The 23854-nt window shown below is 51.7% G+C and overlaps 1 protein-coding gene across 1 annotated transcript in view; it reads right to left on the reverse strand.

The window, feature by feature from the left end:
• Positions 1-23854, reverse strand: part of trpc2a (transient receptor potential cation channel subfamily C member 2a) — a gene marked incomplete at both ends in the record, with an annotated part of 95601 nt that overhangs the window by 36630 nt on the left and 35117 nt on the right. Inside the window, one exon of the mRNA XM_084320439.1 lies at positions 16289-16451. Coding sequence (XP_084176565.1) covers positions 16289-16451 — 163 coding nt within the window. The remainder of the gene's footprint in view (positions 1-16288; positions 16452-23854) is intronic.

Raw genomic sequence — 23854 nt, forward strand, 5'->3', positions numbered from 1 at the left:
TGACATGGACAGTGGCATTGCATCAAACCGTTAGTGTACATTTAGAATGGAGTGAGGCTCCTATCTAGGCTACATTTTACCTTTTGATTGTAGAGCCACCATTTGGCCAACTGGTGTGCAATTTGGTGTGAGGCGTTGCCACACCAATAGCTGTCATTGTGGTTTCATGTCTCTATTATGTGATTTCTGTGAATAGCGTTACCACGTGGCCAAATTACCAAAAAAATTGCACACCTCTCCCCTGTTATGAAGGAAACGCGTGAAGTTGGATGTAATGCCGCCTTCAAATGGAACTTGTGAGTTTGTAGTCTGGACGTGGGAAGTCCAGTATGCATATGCTTAGCATTCTTGCTTGAAGTCCTGAGGACACTGTAGCTAGGCAACTGAGGCAATTGCGTCTTGAAGCCACTGAGGTTAATATTTTAGCCAACTAAATGCAAAGGCATAATGACTGAGGAAACAGATGAGACTGTTTGGAATATGAAAATGTTCCAAATATATATTATTAATTTACTAAGAAAGACTACATTTACAATAATTCCACAGCAAAACAAACTTCCATGGGCTCCGGCATTTAAAAAAATTTCAGCACCATTACAAGTCATGAACTCTGAGCTTTCAGATGTTGTACGACGTCTACATTGTGAATACCACAACAGTGGGTAGTTTCCATATGAGTCCATATTGATAGATTACAGTGTTCTTCAGCCTCTAATCAACTCGTCACCTGCTGTTCCGTGACTTCCCTCTGCGTTGTGTTTGTGTCATCAGTTGATGGTTATCTCACTGGCTGTCACACACTGTATCACCCCGTTGGTACATGTGAGGTTTTGTCCGCTGCCCACCCACTTGCTCCGTTCCTTTAAGGTATTTTGTTAATTAATTGCATTCCGCGCCTCACGCTTCTTTCCTGTAAGATGCCGTTTGATTGGTGCTCTCCCAACCACACGCTTCTGGAGCAATGATCAATTTCATCCCGCAGCTGTCACAGCTTGTCATTTAGCGCCCTGTGGCTTTAAATACCCTGATCTCCCTAATACCGATGTTGGATCGTTTTGAATATTCCCTGCATCTGCCTTTCTTTCCCGTTCGCTGTCTGTTGCTCTCCAGGACTCTCGTGAAGTATCCCTTGGAGAACCTGATTCCCCGTACGAAGCTACGCCTCGTTTATCTGCCCGCTTTACGCGTTGCGCTTTGGTGAGTTTTTGAAACAGTCTTTTTGGATCACCAGTTTGTTGTGTGTTTGTGAAACACCGAAGAGATCCCGTTTTTGTTATACTGTTCTCACCTATTTTTTGTTGTTGGATTTACTCTTTGGATTACCGTATTGTTTTTTCTCTGGACTCTGCTAACTGTGTGTATCACACCGAAGATCAAGTCACTTGGATATTAATTTGGATCAGTCACCTCTCTGTTATCTGTTGTGCGCTGAGCTAACTGGGATTCTCTCTCTCCCTCCGTGTTCCATCTGGAGTGTATGCTGGGGGGATCTGCAGAGCGGCTCAGACGTCACAAGCAAATTCCTCACCAACACCGTCTGGGAGAATCTGCAGAGCCGCAAGACATTCTTCACATGCCAGATTCCCCGTTTGTTCTGTTTTCCACCTAATTCAATCTTGTGACTCTGAGAATAAACACGCCCTTGTTTTTGGCTAACTCTGAAAACAACTCTCTCAGTGCCGTTGCGTTTGGGGTCGGTTACAAACCATAACATTACGATCCAACCATGACGACCCCAGCCGACACAGAGAGAGTCAGAACAGCATTGGCAGTCCAGATAGAGTTAACCAAGGAACACAGCCAACAGCTAGACAGGGCTGCGGCTGCTGTACAGGAACTCCGAGAGCAGGTCCTGCCTATTCAGGGGTCCCTGGGCGCTCTGGCTAGCCAGCAGTCAAGTATTCTCCTCCACTTACACACGCTGAGTGACACCGTTAACACCTTGCTTGTAACCCCACTTCCTTCAGGAGCCTTGGCCGGAGCATCACCCGCAGCCCTGGCAGGCCCCGCGCCTCCCGATCCCGCACCTCGGGAGCCCCGTCTCTCCGAACCACGGCTGTTCGACGGTAAACTTCGAGGATTGTGCCACATTCATCATGCAATGTGAGTTCGTTTTTCGTCATCAACCCAGTCGTTTCACTTCAAGGGGAGCCCAAGTGGCCTACATGACTAACTTGCTCTCAGGCCGGGCAGCCCAGTGGGTCACTGCCTCCTGGGCAATGGCAGACTTCTGTTTCTCCTACCCAGACTTCGTGGCTGAGCTCCGCAGGGTTTTCCACCATCCAGCCCGTGGCCTGGACCCTGGAGCCCGGTTGGGTACCTTCCGGCAGGGCAGCGGCGGGGTTACCGACTACGTGCTGGAGTTCAGACTGGCGGCTACGGAGAGCGGTTGGAACGACCAAGCACTTCGTCTTACCTTCATGAGGGGGCTCAACGACGCAGTCAGGGACCAGCTCGCGACCCGTGAGGAACCTGAGTCCCTCGAGGACCTGTTCAGCCTCGCCATTCGCATCGACGGACGCCTCCAGGAGAGAAGACGTGAGAGAACCCGACAGGGACCTCCAGAGGTACTCCGGACCCCCCGTACTCGTGACGTTACTGCTGGTCGCCCTGCTCCCAACACGACTGGTGGTTTTTTTCCCCTCCCGTTCGGTACCCGAGGAGGAACCCATGCAGCTGGGACGTTCTCATCTGAGCCAAGCTGAACGGGAGGCGAGGTTCAGGTCCGGCCTTTGCCTCTACTGCGGTCGGGAGGGACACCGTATCGCCAACTGCCCCACCCGGCCAAAAGACCAGGCTCGCCGGGACCCCGGGAGATCCTGGTGAGCCGTTTTTCTCGTTCCCAGAGCCGTGCACCACCTGGCCATCTGATGAGCGTCACCCTGGCCTGGGCGGACCAACGGGCCACGGTGGAGGCACTCATTGACTCGGGGGCAGACGAGAGTTTCCTAGACTTCGAGTTTGCTACCTGGGCCAACATTCCACTTGAGGACCTAGTGAGGCCATTGGAGGTATTCGCATTGGACCAACACCGCCTGGCTGACATCACTCAACGCACCTGCCCTGTCCTGCTGACCATTGCTGGTAACCACGTTGAGAGACTCCAGTTCCTTATCACCAGATCCCCTCTTGTCCCAGTAGTCCTGGGCCGGCCCTGGCTCGCGCTGCACGAGCCCCACATCGCCTGGTCCTCCGGTACCATCAAGGGCTGGAGCTCCTCCTGTCATGCCCAGTGTCTTCAGGCGGCGTCCTGTCCCCCGCCCCGGAGATCCGTTGGTGAGCCGCCTCCGGACCTTTCGACCATACCCCCAGAGTACCACAACCTCATGGAGGTTTTCAGTAAGTCCAGGGCTCAGGCCCTTCCGCCCCACCGGCCTTACGACTGTGCCATCGACCTCCGCTCAGGGGCTCCCCTTCCCGGCAGCCGCCTCTACAGTCTGACCGTCCCGGAGAAGGCGGCGATGGATCAATACATCTCTGAGTCCTTGGAAGCAGGACTCATTCGGCCTTCCTCCTCTCCTGTGGCGGCCGGTTTCTTCTTTGTTGGGAAGAAGGACGGGGACCTTCGACCCTGCATCGACTATTGCCAGCTCAACGAGATCACCATTAAGAACAAGTATCCTCTACCTCTCATGAACTCCACTTTCGAGCCTCTCACCCAGGCTACCGTCTTTACCAAGCTGGACCTCCGGAGTGCCTACCATCTAGTCTGTATCCGTGAGGGCGATGAATGGAAGACCGCCTTCAAGACTCCCAGGGGCCACTACGAGTACCTGGTGATGCCGTTCGGCCTCACCAACGCTCCGGCGGTATTCCAGGCGCTCATGAACGACATCCTTCGTGACATGCTGGAGGAGTTTGTGGTAGTGTACCTAGACGACATCCTCATCTTCTCCAAGACCCTCGAGGAACACATCCAGCATGTCCGCCGTGTGCTGGAGCGCCTCCTCCACAATCGGCTCTTCGTCAAGGCGGAGAAGTGCCGATTCCACTCCGACTCCGTCGATTACCTGGGCTTCATCGTGGAGAAGGGCTTGACCCGAGCTGATCCTCGCAAGATCCAGGCCGTGGAGGAATGGCCTGAACCCACCTCTCGGAAGGAGTTACAGAGCTTCCTCGGGTTCGCCAACTTCTACCGAAGGTTCATCCGGAACTACAGTCAAGTGGCGGAACCGCTTACCAGACTGACCTCTCCCGCCCTGCCGTTCGACTGGTCCCCAGCGGCGTGTGCTGCGTTCCGCTCCCTCAAGAAGAGGTTCACTTCCGCCCCGATCTTGCTCCATCCAGACCCCAAGAGACAGTTCATCGTTGAGGTGGACGCCTCGGATACTGGACTGGGAGCTATCTTATCCCAGCGGTCGGCAACGGACCAGAAGGTACATCCGTGCGCCTTCTACTCGCGTCGGTTCCTCCCTGCCGAGAGGAACTATGACATCGGCAATCGGGAGCTGCTGGCGGTTGTGGCTGCCTTGGAGGAGTGGCGTCATTGGCTAGAGGGGGCCGAGGAGCCGTTTACCATTTGGACGGACCACAAGAACCTGACGTACATCCGTGCTTCCAAGCGCCTCAACGGCCGGCAGGCAAGATGGGCCAGCTTCCTCAGTCGGTTCGACTTCTCGCTGACGTTTCGCCCTGGTTCCCGCAACACGAAGGCCGACTCCCTGTCCCGGTTACACTCCAAGGGGGCTCCAACCACTGAGGACCCGACTCCCATCCTCCCGGAGGCCAGGGTGGTAGGAGTCGTCACCTTGGGCATCGAGGGGGTGGTAAGGCGTGCCCTACGCTTCCATCGCGCTCCAGGCAATGTACCGGTTCATCGTCTCTTCGTCCCCGACTCAGTCCGGTCCCGGGTCCTCCAGTGGGGCCATACCAGCCGGTTCGCCTGCCACCCGGGCGTTCATCGCACGTTCTCCTTCCTGGCTCGTCGATTCTGGTGGCCCACCATGAGGAACGACGTCAAGGAGTTCGTACTGGCCTGCGCGGTCTGCGCCCGCAGCAAGGCCTCCCACCAGGCACCCTCCGGGCTATTACAGCCGCTTCCCATTCCGAGCCGTCCTTGGTCACATGTGGCGCTGGACTTCGTCACAGGTCTTCCCTCCTCCCAGGGGAACACGTGCCTTCTGACCGTGGTGGATCGGTTCAGCAAGGGGGTTCACCTCGTGGCCCTTCCCAAACTTCCCTCGGCGGCCGAGACGGCGGACCTCCTGACACACCACGTGTTTCGCCTCCATGGTTTTCCCCAGGACGTCGTCTCGGACCGGGGGCCCCAGTTCACTTCCCAGGTATGGCGGGCTTTTTGCAAGGGATTGGGGGCAACGGTCAGTCTTTCCTCTGGTTATCATCCCCAGACTAACGGACAAACGGAGAGGATGAACCAGAGCGTGGAGTCTGCTCTTCGGTGTGTGGCTGCCGAGAGACCAGCTTCTTGGAGCCGTTTCCTTCCCTGGGTCGAGTACTCCATCAACTCCATGGTCAGTTCCGCCACCGGCCTCTCACCCTTTGAGGTATCCCTGGGCTACCAACCCCCTCTTTTCCCTGCACAGGAGACGGAGGTGGCAGTTCCCTCCGTGCAGGACCACCTCGACCGGTGCCGTCGGGTCTGGGAGATCGCCAGGACCGCGCTGCTCCGGTCATCAGAGCGCGCCTGTCGTGGGGCTGACCGGCGCCGGGTTCCTGCGCCGACGTACCACCCTGGGCAGAGGGTGTGGCTTTCCGCGAGGGACCTCCCACTTCGGTCCTCGGCCAAGAAACTTAACCCCCGGTTCGTCTGACCTTTCGAGGTTCTGAAGGTACTCAGTCCGGCGGCGGTGCGTCTTAAGCTTCCTGCGTCCATGCACATTCACCCCGTTTTCCATGTGTCCCGGGTTAAGCCTGTCTCTCTCAGTCCCCTGATGCCTCCTGCTCCGGATCCACCTCCTCCCAAGATGGTGGACGGTCACCCCCAGTGGCAGGTCCGCCGGTTGATGGGCGTTCGACGGCGGGGTCGGGGGTTCCAGTACCTGGTGGACTGGGAGGGTTACGGCCCGGAGGAACGGAGCTGGGTCTCCCGCCAGCTCATCGTGGATCCCGGCCTGATCACCGACTTCCATCGTGCCCATCCGGGCGAGCCGGGTCGGCCTGGTCGCCGGGTGGCTCCCGTGGAGGGGGGGGTACTGTGAGGTTTTGTCCGCTGCCCACCCACTCGCTCCGTTCCTTTAAGGTATTTTGTTAATTAATTGCATTCTGCGCCTCACGCTTCTTTCCTGTAAGATGCCGTTTGATTGGTGCTCTCCCAACCACACGCTTCTGGAGCAATGATCAATTTCATCCCGCAGCTGTCACAGCTTGTCATTTAGCGCCCTGTGGCTTTAAATACCCTGATCTCCCTAATACCGATGTTGGATCGTTTTGAATATTCCCTGCATCTGCCTTTCTTTCCCGTTCGCTGTCTGTTGCTCTCCAGGACTCTCGTGAAGTATCCCTTGGAGAACCTGATTCCCCGTACGAAGCTACGCCTCGTTTATCTGCCCGCTTTACGCGTTGCGCTTTGGTGAGTTTTTGAAACAGTCTTTTTGGATCACCAGTTTTTTGTGTGTTTGTGAAACACCGAAGAGATCCCGTTTTTGTTATACTGTTCTCACCTATTTTTTGTTGTTGGATTTACTCTTTGGATTACCGTATTGTTTTTTCTCTGGACTCTGCTAACTGTGTGTATCACACCGAAGATCAAGTCACTTGGATATTAATTTGGATCAGTCACCTCTCTGTTATCTGTTGTGCGCTGAGCTAACTGGGATTCTCTCTCTCCCTCCGTGTTCCATCTGGAGTGTATGCTGGGGGGATCTGCAGAGCGGCTCAGACGTCACAAGCAAATTCCTCACCAACACCGTCTGGGAGAATCTGCAGAGCCGCAAGACATTCTTCACATGCCAGATTCCCTGTTTGTTCTGTTTTCCACCTAATTCAATCTTGTGACTCTGAGAATAAACACGCCCTTGTTTTTGGCTAACTCTGAAAACAACTCTCTCAGTGCCGTTGCGTTTGGGGTCGGTTACAAACCATAACATTACGATCCAACCATGACGACCCCAGCCGACACAGAGAGAGTCAGAACAGCATTGGCAGTCCAGATAGAGTTAACCAAGGAACACAGCCAACAGCTAGACAGGGCTGCGGCTGCTGTACAGGAACTCCGAGAGCAGGTCCTGCCTATTCAGGGGTCCCTGGGCGCTCTGGCTAGCCAGCAGTCAAGTATTCTCCTCCACTTACACACGCTGAGTGACACCGTTAACACCTTGCTTGTAACCCCACTTCCTTCAGGAGCCTTGGCCGGAGCATCACCCGCAGCCCTGGCAGGCCCCGCGCCTCCCGATCCCGCACCTCGGGAGCCCCGTCTCTCCGAACCACGGCTGTTCGACGGTAACTTCGAGGATTGTGCCACATTCATCATGCAATGTGAGTTCGTTTTTCGTCATCAACCCAGTCGTTTCACTTCAAGGGGAGCCCAAGTGGCCTACATGACTAACTTGCTCTCAGGCCGGGCAGCCCAGTGGGTCACTGCCTCCTGGGCAATGGCAGACTTCTGTTTCTCCTACCCAGACTTCGTGGCTGAGCTCCGCAGGGTTTTCCACCATCCAGCCCGTGGCCTGGACCCTGGAGCCCGGTTGGGTACCTTCCGGCAGGGCAGCGGCGGGGTTACCGACTACGTGCTGGAGTTCAGACTGGCGGCTACGGAGAGCGGTTGGAACGACCAAGCACTTCGTCTTACCTTCATGAGGGGGCTCAACGACGCAGTCAGGGACCAGCTCGCGACCCGTGAGGAACCTGAGTCCCTCGAGGACCTGTTCAGCCTCGCCATTCGCATCGACGGACGCCTCCAGGAGAGAAGACGTGAGAGAACCCGACAGGGACCTCCAGAGGTACTCCGGACCCCCCGTACTCGTGACGTTACTGCTGGTCGCCCTGCTCCCAACACGACTGGTGGTTTTTTTCCCCTCCCGTTCGGTACCCGAGGAGGAACCCATGCAGCTGGGACGTTCTCATCTGAGCCAAGCTGAACGGGAGGCGAGGTTCAGGTCCGGCCTTTGCCTCTACTGCGGTCGGGAGGGACACCGTATCGCCAACTGCCCCACCCGGCCAAAAGACCAGGCTCGCCGGGACCCCGGGAGATCCTGGTGAGCCGTTTTTCTCGTTCCCAGAGCCGTGCACCACCTGGCCATCTGATGAGCGTCACCCTGGCCTGGGCGGACCAACGGGCCACGGTGGAGGCACTCATTGACTCGGGGGCAGACGAGAGTTTCCTAGACTTCGAGTTTGCTACCCGGGCCAACATTCCACTTGAGGACCTAGTGAGGCCATTGGAGGTATTCGCATTGGACCAACACCGCCTGGCTGACATCACTCAACGCACCTGCCCTGTCCTGCTGACCATTGCTGGTAACCACGTTGAGAGACTCCAGTTCCTTATCACCAGATCCCCTCTTGTCCCAGTAGTCCTGGGCCGGCCCTGGCTCGCGCTGCACGAGCCCCACATCGCCTGGTCCTCCGGTACCATCAAGGGCTGGAGCTCCTCCTGTCATGCCCAGTGTCTTCAGGCGGCGTCCTGTCCCCCGCCCCGGAGATCCGTTGGTGAGCCGCCTCCGGACCTTTCGACCATACCCCCAGAGTACCACAACCTCATGGAGGTTTTCAGTAAGTCCAGGGCTCAGGCCCTTCCGCCCCACCGGCCTTACGACTGTGCCATCGACCTCCGCTCAGGGGCTCCCCTTCCCGGCAGCCGCCTCTACAGTCTGACCGTCCCGGAGAAGGCGGCGATGGATCAATACATCTCTGAGTCCTTGGAAGCAGGACTCATTCGGCCTTCCTCCTCTCCTGTGGCGGCCGGTTTCTTCTTTGTTGGGAAGAAGGACGGGGACCTTCGACCCTGCATCGACTATTGCCAGCTCAACGAGATCACCATTAAGAACAAGTATCCTCTACCTCTCATGAACTCCACTTTCGAGCCTCTCACCCAGGCTACCGTCTTTACCAAGCTGGACCTCCGGAGTGCCTACCATCTAGTCCGTATCCGTGAGGGCGATGAATGGAAGACCGCCTTCAAGACTCCCAGGGGCCACTACGAGTACCTGGTGATGCCGTTCGGCCTCACCAACGCTCCGGCGGTATTCCAGGCGCTCATGAACGACATCCTTCGTGACATGCTGGAGGAGTTTGTGGTAGTGTACCTAGACGACATCCTCATCTTCTCCAAGACCCTCGAGGAACACATCCAGCATGTCCGCCGTGTGCTGGAGCGCCTCCTCCACAATCGGCTCTTCGTCAAGGCGGAGAAGTGCCGATTCCACTCCGACTCCGTCGATTACCTGGGCTTCATCGTGGAGAAGGGCTTGACCCGAGCTGATCCTCGCAAGATCCAGGCCGTGGAGGAATGGCCTGAACCCACCTCTCGGAAGGAGTTACAGAGCTTCCTCGGGTTCGCCAACTTCTACCGAAGGTTCATCCGGAACTACAGTCAAGTGGCGGAACCGCTTACCAGACTGACCTCTCCCGCCCTGCCGTTCGACTGGTCCCCAGCGGCGTGTGCTGCGTTCCGCTCCCTCAAGAAGAGGTTCACTTCCGCCCCGATCTTGCTCCATCCAGACCCCAAGAGACAGTTCATCGTTGAGGTGGACGCCTCGGATACTGGACTGGGAGCTATCTTATCCCAGCGGTCGGCAACGGACCAGAAGGTACATCCGTGCGCCTTCTACTCGCGTCGGTTCCTCCCTGCCGAGAGGAACTATGACATCGGCAATCGGGAGCTGCTGGCGGTTGTGGCTGCCTTGGAGGAGTGGCGTCATTGGCTAGAGGGGGCCGAGGAGCCGTTTACCATTTGGACGGACCACAAGAACCTGACGTACATCCGTGCTTCCAAGCGCCTCAACGGCCGGCAGGCAAGATGGGCCAGCTTCCTCAGTCGGTTCGACTTCTCGCTGACGTTTCGCCCTGGTTCCCGCAACACGAAGGCCGACTCCCTGTCCCGGTTACACTCCAAGGGGGCTCCAACCACTGAGGACCCGACTCCCATCCTCCCGGAGGCCAGGGTGGTAGGAGTCGTCACCTTGGGCATCGAGGGGGTGGTAAGGCGTGCCCTACGCTTCCATCGCGCTCCAGGCAATGTACCGGTTCATCGTCTCTTCGTCCCCGACTCAGTCCGGTCCCGGGTCCTCCAGTGGGGCCATACCAGCCGGTTCGCCTGCCACCCGGGCGTTCATCGCACGTTCTCCTTCCTGGCTCGTCGATTCTGGTGGCCCACCATGAGGAACGACGTCAAGGAGTTCGTACTGGCCTGCGCGGTCTGCGCCCGCAGCAAGGCCTCCCACCAGGCACCCTCCGGGCTATTACAGCCGCTTCCCATTCCGAGCCGTCCTTGGTCACATGTGGCGCTGGACTTCGTCACAGGTCTTCCCTCCTCCCAGGGGAACACGTGCCTTCTGACCGTGGTGGATCGGTTCAGCAAGGGGGTTCACCTCGTGGCCCTTCCCAAACTTCCCTCGGCGGCCGAGACGGCGGACCTCCTGACACACCACGTGTTTCGCCTCCATGGTTTTCCCCAGGACGTCGTCTCGGACCGGGGGCCCCAGTTCACTTCCCAGGTATGGCGGGCTTTTTGCAAGGGATTGGGGGCAACGGTCAGTCTTTCCTCTGGTTATCATCCCCAGACTAACGGACAAACGGAGAGGATGAACCAGAGCGTGGAGTCTGCTCTTCGGTGTGTGGCTGCCGAGAGACCAGCTTCTTGGAGCCGTTTCCTTCCCTGGGTCGAGTACTCCATCAACTCCATGGTCAGTTCCGCCACCGGCCTCTCACCCTTTGAGGTATCCCTGGGCTACCAACCCCCTCTTTTCCCTGCACAGGAGACGGAGGTGGCAGTTCCCTCCGTGCAGGACCACCTCGACCGGTGCCGTCGGGTCTGGGAGATCGCCAGGACCGCGCTGCTCCGGTCATCAGAGCGCGCCTGTCGTGGGGCTGACCGGCGCCGGGTTCCTGCGCCGACGTACCACCCTGGGCAGAGGGTGTGGCTTTCCGCGAGGGACCTCCCACTTCGGTCCTCGGCCAAGAAACTTAACCCCCGGTTCGTCGGACCTTTCGAGGTTCTGAAGGTACTCAGTCCGGCGGCGGTGCGTCTTAAGCTTCCTGCGTCCATGCACATTCACCCCGTTTTCCATGTGTCCCGGGTTAAGCCTGTCTCTCTCAGTCCCCTGATGCCTCCTGCTCCGGATCCACCTCCTCCCAAGATGGTGGACGGTCACCCCCAGTGGCAGGTCCGCCGGTTGATGGGCGTTCGATGGCGGGGTCGGGGGTTCCAGTACCTGGTGGACTGGGAGGGTTACGGCCCGGAGGAACGGAGCTGGGTCTCCCGCCAGCTCATCGTGGATCCCGGCCTGATCACCGACTTCCATCGTGCCCATCCGGGCGAGCCGGGTCGGCCTGGTCGCCGGGTGGCTCCCGTGGAGGGGGGGGTACTGTGAGGTTTTGTCCGCTGCCCACCCACTCGCTCCGTTCCTTTAAGGTATTTTGTTAATTAATTGCATTCTGCGCCTCACGCTTCTTTCCTGTAAGATGCCGTTTGATTGGTGCTCTCCCAACCACACGCTTCTGGAGCAATGATCAATTTCATCCCGCAGCTGTCACAGCTTGTCATTTAGCGCCCTGTGGCTTTAAATACCCTGATCTCCCTAATACCGATGTTGGATCGTTTTGAATATTCCCTGCATCTGCCTTTCTTTCCCGTTCGCTGTCTGTTGCTCTCCAGGACTCTCGTGAAGTATCCCTTGGAGAACCTGATTCCCCGTACGAAGCTACGCCTCGTTTATCTGCCCGCTTTACGCGTTGCGCTTTGGTGAGTTTTTGAAACAGTCTTTTTGGATCACCAGTTTTTTGTGTGTTTGTGAAACACCGAAGAGATCCCGTTTTTGTTATACTGTTCTCACCTATTTTTTGTTGTTGGATTTACTCTTTGGATTACCGTATTGTTTTTTCTCTGGACTCTGCTAACTGTGTGTATCACACCGAAGATCAAGTCACTTGGATATTAATTTGGATCAGTCACCTCTCTGTTATCTGTTGTGCGCTGAGCTAACTGGGATTCTCTCTCTCCCTCCGTGTTCCATCTGGAGTGTATGCTGGGGGGATCTGCAGAGCGGCTCAGACGTCACAAGCAAATTCCTCACCAACACCGTCTGGGAGAATCTGCAGAGCCGCAAGACATTCTTCACATGCCAGATTCCCCGTTTGTTCTGTTTTCCACCTAATTCAATCTTGTGACTCTGAGAATAAACACGCCCTTGTTTTTGGCTAACTCTGAAAACAACTCTCTCAGTGCCGTTGCGTTTGGGGTCGGTTACAAACCATAACAGTACATCCGTAATCGGAAGAATTAACGAGACATTGGAAACAGGATACCTTTCCTTCGAACGTTATGTTTATTCCCATAAACATACCATGTACAAGATGGAAACAGTTCTGAAAGGTCCTTGAAAAATATATTGCATTCATTGAGGCCTCGTCGTTAGCCAAAAACCTTCCCTGTTAGCCGAAGCTAGCCCCCTCGAGGGCTAGTAGGGGGGGAGGGGAGGCCCCTCCCACCACCCTCTAGCTAGTGCTCTGTCTCTGTCCACGTCTATTGCCCCTTTTCCACTGCATGGTACCTACTCGACTCCACTCTACTCTACTCTGCCTTTTCGGTTTTCCATTGCCAAAATTTGCGGATGGTACCTGGTACCGGGTACTTTTTTAGTACCTGCTTTGTCGAGGTTCCAAGCAAGTAGAAGCGATACCAGAAAAGTGACGTGAAACACTGCAGACCACTGATTGGTCAGAAGAGAGAATCGTCACTACATTATCATTGCGCTACAAGGGAGACGTCCTGCACAAAACACAACACCGCCATCTTTATATAGCCTCACGTAGCATTCATTATTTGTTTGCAGCAGGAACAAAGTGCAATAAACAAAAAAGGATACATTCACTGTGTATTCTACCTCATTTATTGATGAAACAAAACCAACATCAACACAATTTACCACCAAGAGTGGAGAGTTTAGTCTCACAAAAAGATCGCTGATTTTTGTTAGCTTACGTGCTAATGTGATTGCGTTTTACCATTATAATAGTTAGCATTGCGGCTAGCATGCATAGCGTGCAAAGATCAATATCGCTCGCTATTGATTGTTTGTACTAGTAATGTTAATGCTAGTAGAATAGACACAACGTGAGGTAATCATCATCATCCATTTTAAACCGGTTATTACCTAATGTTAACGTTAGTAGAATAGACACAAGAAGTAACGTTAACGCTAGTAGAATAGATACGAGAGGTAACGTTAACGTTAACGTTAGCAGAATAGACACAACGAGAGTCTGGTTAATGTTGTTATTGATTGATTGAAAACTGTGTTTACTCTGGCTTGCTCCAAGCTCTCACGGACATAGCTATACTCACAGAGCTCTCTTGCTGTACGCCAGCGGCCCACCTCCCCACACGGAGACAAATGGAGTACTACCTGCAGTGGAAAACGGACAAAGTACCAGGTACCTAAAGCGAGTAGAGTAGAGTAGAGTAGGGTAGGTACTATGCAATGGAAAAGAGGCATATACTTCTCAGCCTCGTTTTCTGGTCTAACCTACACCGGAAGAAACTAATAGCGTCTTTCCCCTAGCAACGGGGGCCATCCCCATAGCCCCGCCCCTTCTCGCGTTACTAAGTGACACGATACCATGGCAACGTCGTTCTGGTCACCTCTGACACACTAACTTCCCTTTCTATCTCTTCCCCATAGCTCTCTCTCTCTTCTGACCAAACCTTCCCCACCAGCGGCTATCAGTTGTTGATGTTAACAACTTGGCTGCCGACCTTGGCGCACAGCCCAAATCTCTGTCTGTCTGTGGCTTCCCCAGTCTAACTTGAAAACACACACGACTGATACTGTCCTCCTCATTTGAGATCTTAGAGTAGACGCTGTCATCTACAGATATTTACATTATGTACACATTGAAAAACAGGGCTATTCTATCAATATGAACAACCTATTGTAATGGTATTTGTGACTTCGTAAGTGGACATTTTCTGAAAGCTCAGAGTTTACAAGTTGTAACATGGTGATGACGGTTTAAAAAAATTGTCATTATACTTTTGCATTTAGTTAGCTAAATTGTTAGTCTTGGTGGCTTCAAGACACATTGCCCAGTTGCAACAGTGTCCTCGGGACTTTAACCACTTATATTGTGCCAAGTATATTGCGTACTCAATTTCCCATGTCGAGACCACAAACTCACAAGTTCCATTTGAAGGCAGCAGCTCATATGGACTTTTCTCGTGAACACGGTAAACACGACCCCCATCTAAAGGAGCATAAATCAAAGCATTCACGAGTACCACTTCACTTCCTGTTTACCAAAATTTCACATGGTCACATGGTTTGGCCTTGCAACTTTCAGAAGCGAAAGACGTTTGTGCCTAGATGCCACACAGATGATTTTGTGAGAATCGTGTAGGAGTACTAGGAGGCAAAGTAATTTAAAAGAAAAGAAAAGGAAGAAAATCCAATATGGTTGACATGGGTGGTCCTATTAGCAAGGCTATAGACCGAGGATAGCTGTATGTGTACATAATCATGTGTCGATCAGACTTACAGTGTGCGAGTTATGGCTTTTCAAAGCTCGACAATTTCATCTTTGATTATAGCACTAGCACCACCATCAGGCCGATTGTTGTGAGTTGCACTTGTGGGCTAGATGTAACAGTAAAGTGTAAAGTGCAATAGTAATATACAATGTACAGGTAATTCAACTGGATATGAAAATATATAAATTAGTACTACTGAGTAATAGTGCTAGATGTATGTACAGAGTTGCAGTATTAATATGTACAGTGATACAGGTACAGTATAAATACACTATAAGACACTACTAAGTCATACTGGCCAGCAATGTAACTAGTAAGAGTAGGTAAGGGATATGTACAGGTATAGATATAGTATCTACAGATAAGTAAAAAGGATTATATGCAGGTATGTACAGACAGATGTGAATAGGTAAGAATAAATATAGGTAAGAAAATGGTAAGAATAAAATATATATATATATATATACGGTATACAGCATTATTGTACATGCTATCATACAGAGTTATATGGGTTATATGCAGGTGTTCAAGTAGGTATATAGAAGGATTATATGCAGATATATTCAGACATATATGTCAATATATATATATATTAGTGCTGTCAAACGATTAAAATATTTAACTCGATTAATCGCATGATTGTCCATAGTTAACTCGCGATTAATCGCAAATTAATCGCATTTTTTTTTTTTTTTTTTACCTTAAACAGATCTTTTTCAAGTTCCAAGTTTTAATACTCTTATCAACATGCAAGTCAACAAATGCTTGCTTTGTGCAGCCATTTAACACAAAAGGATGACCCTCATGCATTGCAAATTTGCATCAAATTCAAAACAGAGTAATGCACAAAATAACTTAAAAGAAAATAATAATTTAAAACAATGAATAAAGTGTGCATGAAATAATAGGGGAAAGAAAACGTTAGGAACTTGTTACATTCACACACACAAGGGCTGATTAATCACACACCCCCCTCTCTCCCTCACACACACACTCTCCCAGCTCTTTTTCTCTTTTGCCCCTTCCTCATCTCTCTCACCCCCCTCTCTCTCTATATCTCACACACACACACACACACACACACACACACACACACACACACACACACACACACACACACACACACACACACACACACACACACACACACACACACACACACACACACACACACACACACACACACACACACACACTTCAGAAACAAACATAGTATCAATGAGAGCATCAATAATACACCTGAGTGAAGTCTAGTAAAAAAAAAAAAAAAAAAAATTATTTTTTTTAGTTAATCTTGAGTTAAAAAAATTAGTGGCATTAATAGAATCGGGAGTTAACGCGATATTAACGCGATATATTTGACAGCCTTAATATATATATATATATATATATATATATATATATATATATATATATATATATATATATATATATATATATATATATATATATATATATATATATATATATATATATATATATATGCAGTAAATATAAATATATAAATGTATATATAGGGTATATACAGCACTATTGTACGCAGAGTTGTAGGGTATATATATATATATATATATATATATATATATATAAATATATGGGTAGGTTGGATGTGTGCGTTGTTGGCTGTTCTGTGACCTCTCATACCTCATCATGTCATCAATCATCTTCCCTATGGAGATCTGCAGTGTTCCCAGAGACTCCTGTGCAGGCAGGATGTAGGCCAGGCGGGTGAAACTCAACATGCTGGTCACAGCAAACAGCACCTCTGCTATGAGCTGAGGGTCCTCCTGATGCCACTCCTCACGCACTGCAGTACAGCGTTGAACAAAACACTGTTTTCTTTTTGTTTTACAGTCGTCGTCGTCATCATCATCATAATCATTATCATCATCATCTCCATCATCATTCTATTCTGTATGCCACTGGCCCCTACCCAGATGCAGTACTTATGCTGAATCTGTTGAAACTAGCTACAATCTAGTCATGTGGTTTGGTAAAAAGGGTTCTGTGCCCATTTCACCTCCCCATATAAACACCCTCAACAGAATGATCCTAGAGCAGATATCTGAATATAAATAGCTGGGTATATGGCTGGACAACACTCCGCACAGAATGCGCTCTTCTTTCACTTTGTCTGCTATACAACCCATTGCACAGTAGTAGCAATTTGCTACTACTACTACTACTACTACTACTACTACTACTACTACTACTACTACTACTACTACTACTACTAATAATAATAATAATAATAATAATAATAATAATAATAATAATAATAATAATAATAATAATATAATAACAGAATACATACTAGAATACATACAAAGTGTAGATGAACAACATATATCTATAAGCCTTTTCCAGAGCACTTCATATTACGGTACACCAATTACAGGGTAATTACTGTATAATAAAACAGATATAACCAGAAATGACTTGGTAATTGCTGGTAAGATCTGGTAAAAACAAGATCTTAATATAATTAATTATGGATGAAAACCTACCTGAGAAAGCACTCGCCCATAATTACTTGTTATTACCAAGTCAATTATTTCCCTGTTATTGGCCAGTAATTACCCCGTAATCTGTGCACCATAAAATTAATTGCCATTACAGCAGTGGTTCTCAAGCTTTTTTTGGTCAATGCCCCCTATCTGATGTCCAGTTTCCAAAACGTCCCCCTCAACCCCCTACACCCAATGGGAATAAGACGTTCAGCTCTCAATTATGACTATTATCTGTTTATCATTGGTATCTATGCAATTCTCAGCCATTAATGTTGCTCAGTTCTAACAACGGGTATGGACCCTGTAACTGAGGGGTACAATTCCCTGACTGTATTACTAGATATGATACTTACTACCACTACCTTTGTACTTAATATTCGGCCACCCAGTACACGGCATAAATATATTATCATGAACACTCTCACGTAGATGAAACGGATCCAACACAAATGTACGAATTAGAAACAGGTCTTTATTGCCTACACAGCGATGGTGTGTAGACTAAACACTTAATCACTTAATTACATTTATGAATTGAAATAGTATGCACTTTTATGGCAAGGAGTATTCGTCGGTATATCAATAGATAATGTCCAATCTCTGAAGGCGCAGGTGGTAAATATACGACCTGGAATAGTTAAGGAATAACAGCAATGATACTTTAATGATTATAGGCTGGATACACTAGAGGGGGTTAATCCGGTCGATTGTAAGCCGACAGGAGTAGGAGGGGGGGGGGGGGTAGAATCCAGCTGCCTCGTCCGGCCAAGGGTATCCCAGGAGAACCCACTGTAGTGCCGTTCAATGCGCCGGCGATCCTTGGACCACAGATGAAAGCAGGTGGACTCTTTGTGGGCCGGCTCTCTCCGGTCCACGGGGGAGAGATGTGGAGAGACCTCGTCTTGCAGAGCGTCTCCTCACCTTGTGTCCTCTCCAGGGGGGGGGTTCCAACACACGGTAGTGTCGGGGGTCTTTATCCATAGAATAATCAAAGTATCCAAAGCATAATCCGTGCCTGGGAAGGCGGGCTGTCGTCGGTAGAATAATCCGGTATACAGGTCCACTCGCTCGTCGGCTCTGGGGCTCCTCGGGTGCAGCTTCACATAGGGTCAACCACCCTGGGTAAGCAGCCAGTTCTCTGCCCGAAACGATGGGGTACTGACCACGGTAGTATTCTCACCGCACAAAGCACTATATATTAACAGACTATTATTAGCTTAATAGACTACGTCCAACTCGACGATATAGTGCCAAATATGACTATTCAAATATTAATATACACGATGTCTCAATACCGATGGTAGGCGAACTTGGCCTTACTCCCACACGTGGCATCGCGGGGAGGCTTTACGTCTGTGACTCTATTGGAGGGTAAGAAACTGGACTGAAAAGAAAGTCCTACTTTAGTAGCGCAGTATATATACGCACTATGAACAAATAGTCCCATTAGTGGTGCGGTAGCCAAATTCCTACGCGGAACTAGGACTTGTTCGTACATGTCGAGCGGTACGTTTGAACTGGGTCTGAGGGGTATGGCAGCCTGGCACCAAGGTCTCGACCAATAGTAGAATGGAGACTATTATGGGATGTTCAGTAGGCTAGAATGGATATTCAATGCATATTGTACAAGGAATATACAAGGGATATCAGGGAATATTAGAGAATATACAAATACAATTAAATATATATATATAAATAAATATATATATTCGGTTTAATCTGGCCCTTCACAACAGCCACCCCCTGAATAGGTCCCAGACCTAATCAGTTAAACGGAGACAGATTAATCGCGTTGTCTATTTACACATAAGGGTTTGCTGTAGGGGTCAGTCAACTTCACAAAGTCATAGGGTTGTAGGGTCATGGTCATCATCGATTGTGTCTGGGAGTCGAGGCAGTTCTATGAGCCTTGCCACGGGACGGGTGTAAGTGCGACCCTGGACGAGCACTTCAGCTGCTCGGACCTTGCCGTCGGCACCGGTGATCACTTTGCTTACGCGGCCGGCCGGCCACATAGCTCTGGGCAGTGATTGATCAATAATCATGACGACTGTTCCTTCTGTCAAATTGTCTCTCTCCTTTACCCACTTCTGGCGGGTCTGTAGAGACGGTAGGTAGTGCAGTAGGAAACTGTTCCAAAACTTGTCGGCTAATACTTGGCTGTACCTCCACATTCGTCGGCCGTTCGCTTCTTCAGGCCGGTACATTGTCTGGGGTAATGTGGGATCTAGCCGCCCCATCAGGAGTGTGTTGGGGGTAGCTGGGTCGATATCCGCCACATCACTGGAGACATATCCGAGGGGCTTCGAGTTAAGTACTCCCTCAATCTCCGTGAGGACTGTCATTAGGACTTCTTCCGCCACAGTCTGGGCCCCAAGTACTGCGTACAGGGCTGTCTTTATGGAGCGCACTTCTCGTTCCCAAGTGCCACCGAAGTGGGGTGCGTTTGGGGGGTTGAATTGGAAATCAACCTGTGCTGGAGCGAGGTGGGTCTTAAGTTCTGGGCCCATAGCTTGGAAGCTCTCTCTCAGCTCTCTTTCGCCGCCTTTAAAGTTTGTCCCATGATCGGACAATAGGGTAGACGGTCTTCCTTTCCGTAATATGAATCTACGGAAGGCCATAAGGAATGAGTCTGTGCTCATGGTCGGGAGAAGCTCGATGTGTATCGCTCTGGTGGTCATGCATTTGAATACAATACCCCACCGCTTCTCGGTTCCTCTTCCTTTCTTTATGTGCAGCGGGCCAAAGCAGTCCATACCCGTTGAGTGGAATGGCTTGTCACCGATTCGGAGGCGACATGGAGGAAGGTCAGCCATCCTTGGTATGCTGGGCTGCGCGCGCCACTTGCGGCAGTCTAGACATGTTCGTTGGAAGCGTCGTACCGCCTCTCTTCCTTGTAGGATCCAGTAACGACGTCTGATTTCCGCGAAGACTCTTTCTGCTCCTGCGTGATGTACATCCTCATCGTATTTCTTTATAATCAGCTCTGTGACCTTGTGTCGGCTGTTCAATACGATCGGGTATTTAATGTCATCCGGTAGATTGGGGGCTCTGCGTAGGCGACCACCCACTCTGATGAGGGTGTGAGCGTCGCTCTCGGGGGCCAGGTGAATTAATCTGCTGTCGGATGGGACGGGCTTTCCTCCCTGTAGACAGGCCAATTCATCGGGGAACGAGTCTCTCTGGGCTCGCTGCAGTAGAAGCAATTCTGCTTCCTCGTAGTTAGCCGCTGACATATCAGCGGGGGACTTGCACTCCGGGTGGTACCGCAGGAATGTTCTTTGTTGTGCACTCTCTATGGACGTGCAATCGTTTATGTTAGGGTCGGTGGAGGCTACGGTGCTCAATCCACAGAACACAGACTTCTTAATTTCCACCTCCTCTGGACTTGCTGCCCTCGGGATAGGCATGGGCCACCGTCCTTCCGGGAGTCCTAGGAATGCGGGGCCGTCACTGTAGACATTGCGACGGGTGAGGTCATCCAGGGGCATCCCCCGGGTGATGACGTCAGCTGGGTTCTGTTTTGTATCAACGTAGCGCCACTCTGTTTCTCCGGTTAACTCTTCGGTTAAGTCTTGAATCTCGGTGACTCTGACTCCCACGAAGACTTTGTACTTGCATGAGTCCGATTTGATCCAGGCGAGTACCGTCGTGGAATCTGACCACAGGATTGTTCTAGACACCGGTATGGTGAGCTCACGTTGGATGAGCGTGGCTAGGTGCGCTCCGGCTAGGGCTGCGCAGAGCTCTAGACGTGGGATAGATTGTTGCTTGCGTGGGGCTATTCTCGAGCGGGCGAGGACAAATGCTGTGTAGATCTCTCCCCCTTGGTCTTGGGCCCGCAAGTAGGCTACTGATCCGTATGCGACCTCTGAGGCGTCACTGAAGACGTGTAAGTCCATTTTACATGTCTCTGGCCTCACCGTGGGTGGGAAGTAGCTTCGGCGCATATTAACGCCTGGGAGTGAGTGGAGCTCCATCTCCCACTCTCTCCAGGTGGATGCAAGGTGTGCGGGAATGGGGTCGTCCCAGCCCTGGTCCTTGTCCCACAATGCTCATACAATCATTTTTGCCCTGGTGGTGTACGGTAGAATACATCCTAGCGGGTCATATTGTCGGGCGAGTGTTGTGTACACACTCCGTCTGGTGGTCGGCGCCGCCGCCGGCCTTCCCTGCTCCGTAGTCAGGGGCTTGTGTCTGTAGTGAAGCGAATCTGTTTTGAATCGCCACACCAATCCCAGGGTCATCTCCTGGGCTTCTCCCGGGATTGTAGCCATCCAGGTCTCGCTGCTGGCTGCCTTGTCCTCGGAGGAGAGGCTGCGCAGTACTTGCGGATCGCTGCTGGCCCACTGCCTGAGATCAAAGCCGCCTTTGATCAATGAGGCGCGGAGTTTAATCAGGAGAGCCTCGGCTTCTTCCTGGGTTGAAAGGCTTTGTAGACAGTTGTCTACGTAGAAGCTGTTCTTTACGCTGTGTCGGACTTCTTCGTCCGCTGCTGGGTCCTCTGCTACATGTTTCTGTAGTGCAAATGTCGCACAGCAAGGGCTGCACGTCGTTCCGAAGGGGAGGACTTCCCATTGGTAGATGGCTGGGTGCTCATCTCCTGGCTTCTCTCTCCATAGGAACCGTAACAGGGGCTTGTCCGCCTCTACTAATCTCACCTGCAGGAACATTCCTTTAATGTCCCCGCTGATGGCCACCCTTTCCTGGCGGAAGCGGAGTAGAACGCCGAGTAGGGAGGGGCCGAGTGTGGGACCGGGCAGTAACTCTTTATTCAGATTTTGGGATCCGATCTGGTAGCTGCAGTTAAATACTATGCGGTCTTTACCGTTGTGATGGACCTTGTGGTGGGGCACGTACCACGATTCAGTGGTCTGGTCAGCCTCTTTAATGTCCATCTTTGTGACGTGTCCCGCTGTGATGAGCTTCTCAATCTCAGCGCGGTATACACTCCCTTGGGCGGGGTTCTTGGCTAAGCGCCGCTCCGTGTTCAGCAGGTACCGTTCTATGGCGTCTGTCTTGGCGTGGAAAGTAGGCATTCCTTCTCGCCGCAGGAGTGGCGTGGCGTATCTCAACACGCCGTTGACCGGGACTCTCTTGGTCCCTGTCTCGAGGAGGTGAATGGCGTAAATGTCATCTTTAGAGCGAATGTCTTTCTTTCCATTCTTAAAGGGCATTTGTTCCAAGCTCCATAGCCGCTCTACGTGTTGCAGGAGTGCGGTTTCTCCCTCTGTGACTCGGGAGTGGAGACATCTAGTGGCTGTACTTCGGTTGAGAGATTTGGCGAGCGGGCCTTGGAGAGTCCATCCCAAACGGGTCTCGACTGCTGCAGGACAGCCTCGGGGTCCGGTATGAACCCGGTCTATCGGGACAATGAGGTCTGCATGGTCGGAGCCTATCAACAGGGTCGGCATAGCATTGTCTATGAGCGGGATCGGTAACTTGCGCAGATGTGCATATTTCTCCATCAGCTTGGCGACGGGGTATGTGTACCGCGACAGTCCTATTTCTTGGCTGGTGAAAGCGTCTGCAATCTGGTACCGTCGCTCAGGCTGGCCGCTTGCTGCGATAGAGAATGAGACATTCTCGCCCTTTATCGTCTTCAAATCTCGTCTTATTGTCCGAATTGTCATTTGGGTTTCGCTTCCCCGCAGCCCTAGCTGGGCCGCAGCGGAGGCGAGCAGCAGGGTCTTCTCTGACCCGTCATCGAGGACGGCGTAAGTGTCCAGGACTTTATTCTGGTAGCTTAGTGTCACATGCACTACTTTTAGGAGTACTCGGGCTCCACTGCTGCTGGCGGGATCGATGTACATGACGCTCGCTTTGCGGCTGGATGGTGCAGGTGAAGGGCGCCGTCTGTTACTGTCGTGAAGTATGTCCAGATGGGCTCCATCGCACTTGGTGCACCTTTTCTTTAAGCGGCATTCGGCTGCCATGTGTGAGCGCGCACAGCGAAAACAGCGCTTGTTGGACTTTATCCATTGACCTGCTTCCTCCGCGTTCAGCTTGGGGAAGGAGTCACATTGCGCTAGCCAGTGTTCTTTCTCACAGTAGGGGCACACTATCTTCCACTTCTCCGTTCTGGAGGGGGTACTGTGGCTCCTGCCGCTCGGTACTGACTCCGATTGGTGCATCACAGTCACCGATCTTCTTCCATCATTTAGTCGTCTGGTTCCTTCTCTGGAGCCAGGGGTGCTCCGTCCGAATGTATCTAGCCGTAGGCTGCTGACTTCTCTCGCCAGGAAGTCTGCTAGATCGAGGAGGTTCGGTTCGGGGCCATTCGGGTCTCTGTGGTCCCTCTGCCGCCTAAAGCGCTCCTGACGAGCGGGCGGCAGCTTCTCCAGGATCCTTTCCACATTTGAGTTGGCGTAAAGTTCATACTTCCCCTTCTCTCTTTGCGCTCCCAACATCCCTACCAGGGACTGCACTCTGATGGACAGGTCGTCCAGTGCTCGATTGTCTATTGCTGGGGGTAAGCGGTCGATGTGTCGGATCTCCTGGATCACGTAATCCCATATGCGCCCATACCTCTGGTCCAATGCTACCAGCGCTGCTGTGTATGGGGTGGTGGAAGTCGCGTAGGCGAGCGCTATATTATGTGCGCGGGGCACCTTTAAGTGCTGCAGTAGGATGGCGTATTTGTGGCGTTCATCCAATACATCCACCAACATGGTCTCCAGACACATGCGGAGTTCTGTAT

Source organism: Notolepis coatsorum (assembly GCF_963971535.1).
Source record: "Notolepis coatsorum genome assembly, chromosome: 8".
In the NCBI taxonomy this organism is placed as follows: domain Eukaryota; kingdom Metazoa; phylum Chordata; class Actinopteri; order Aulopiformes; family Paralepididae; genus Notolepis; species Notolepis coatsorum.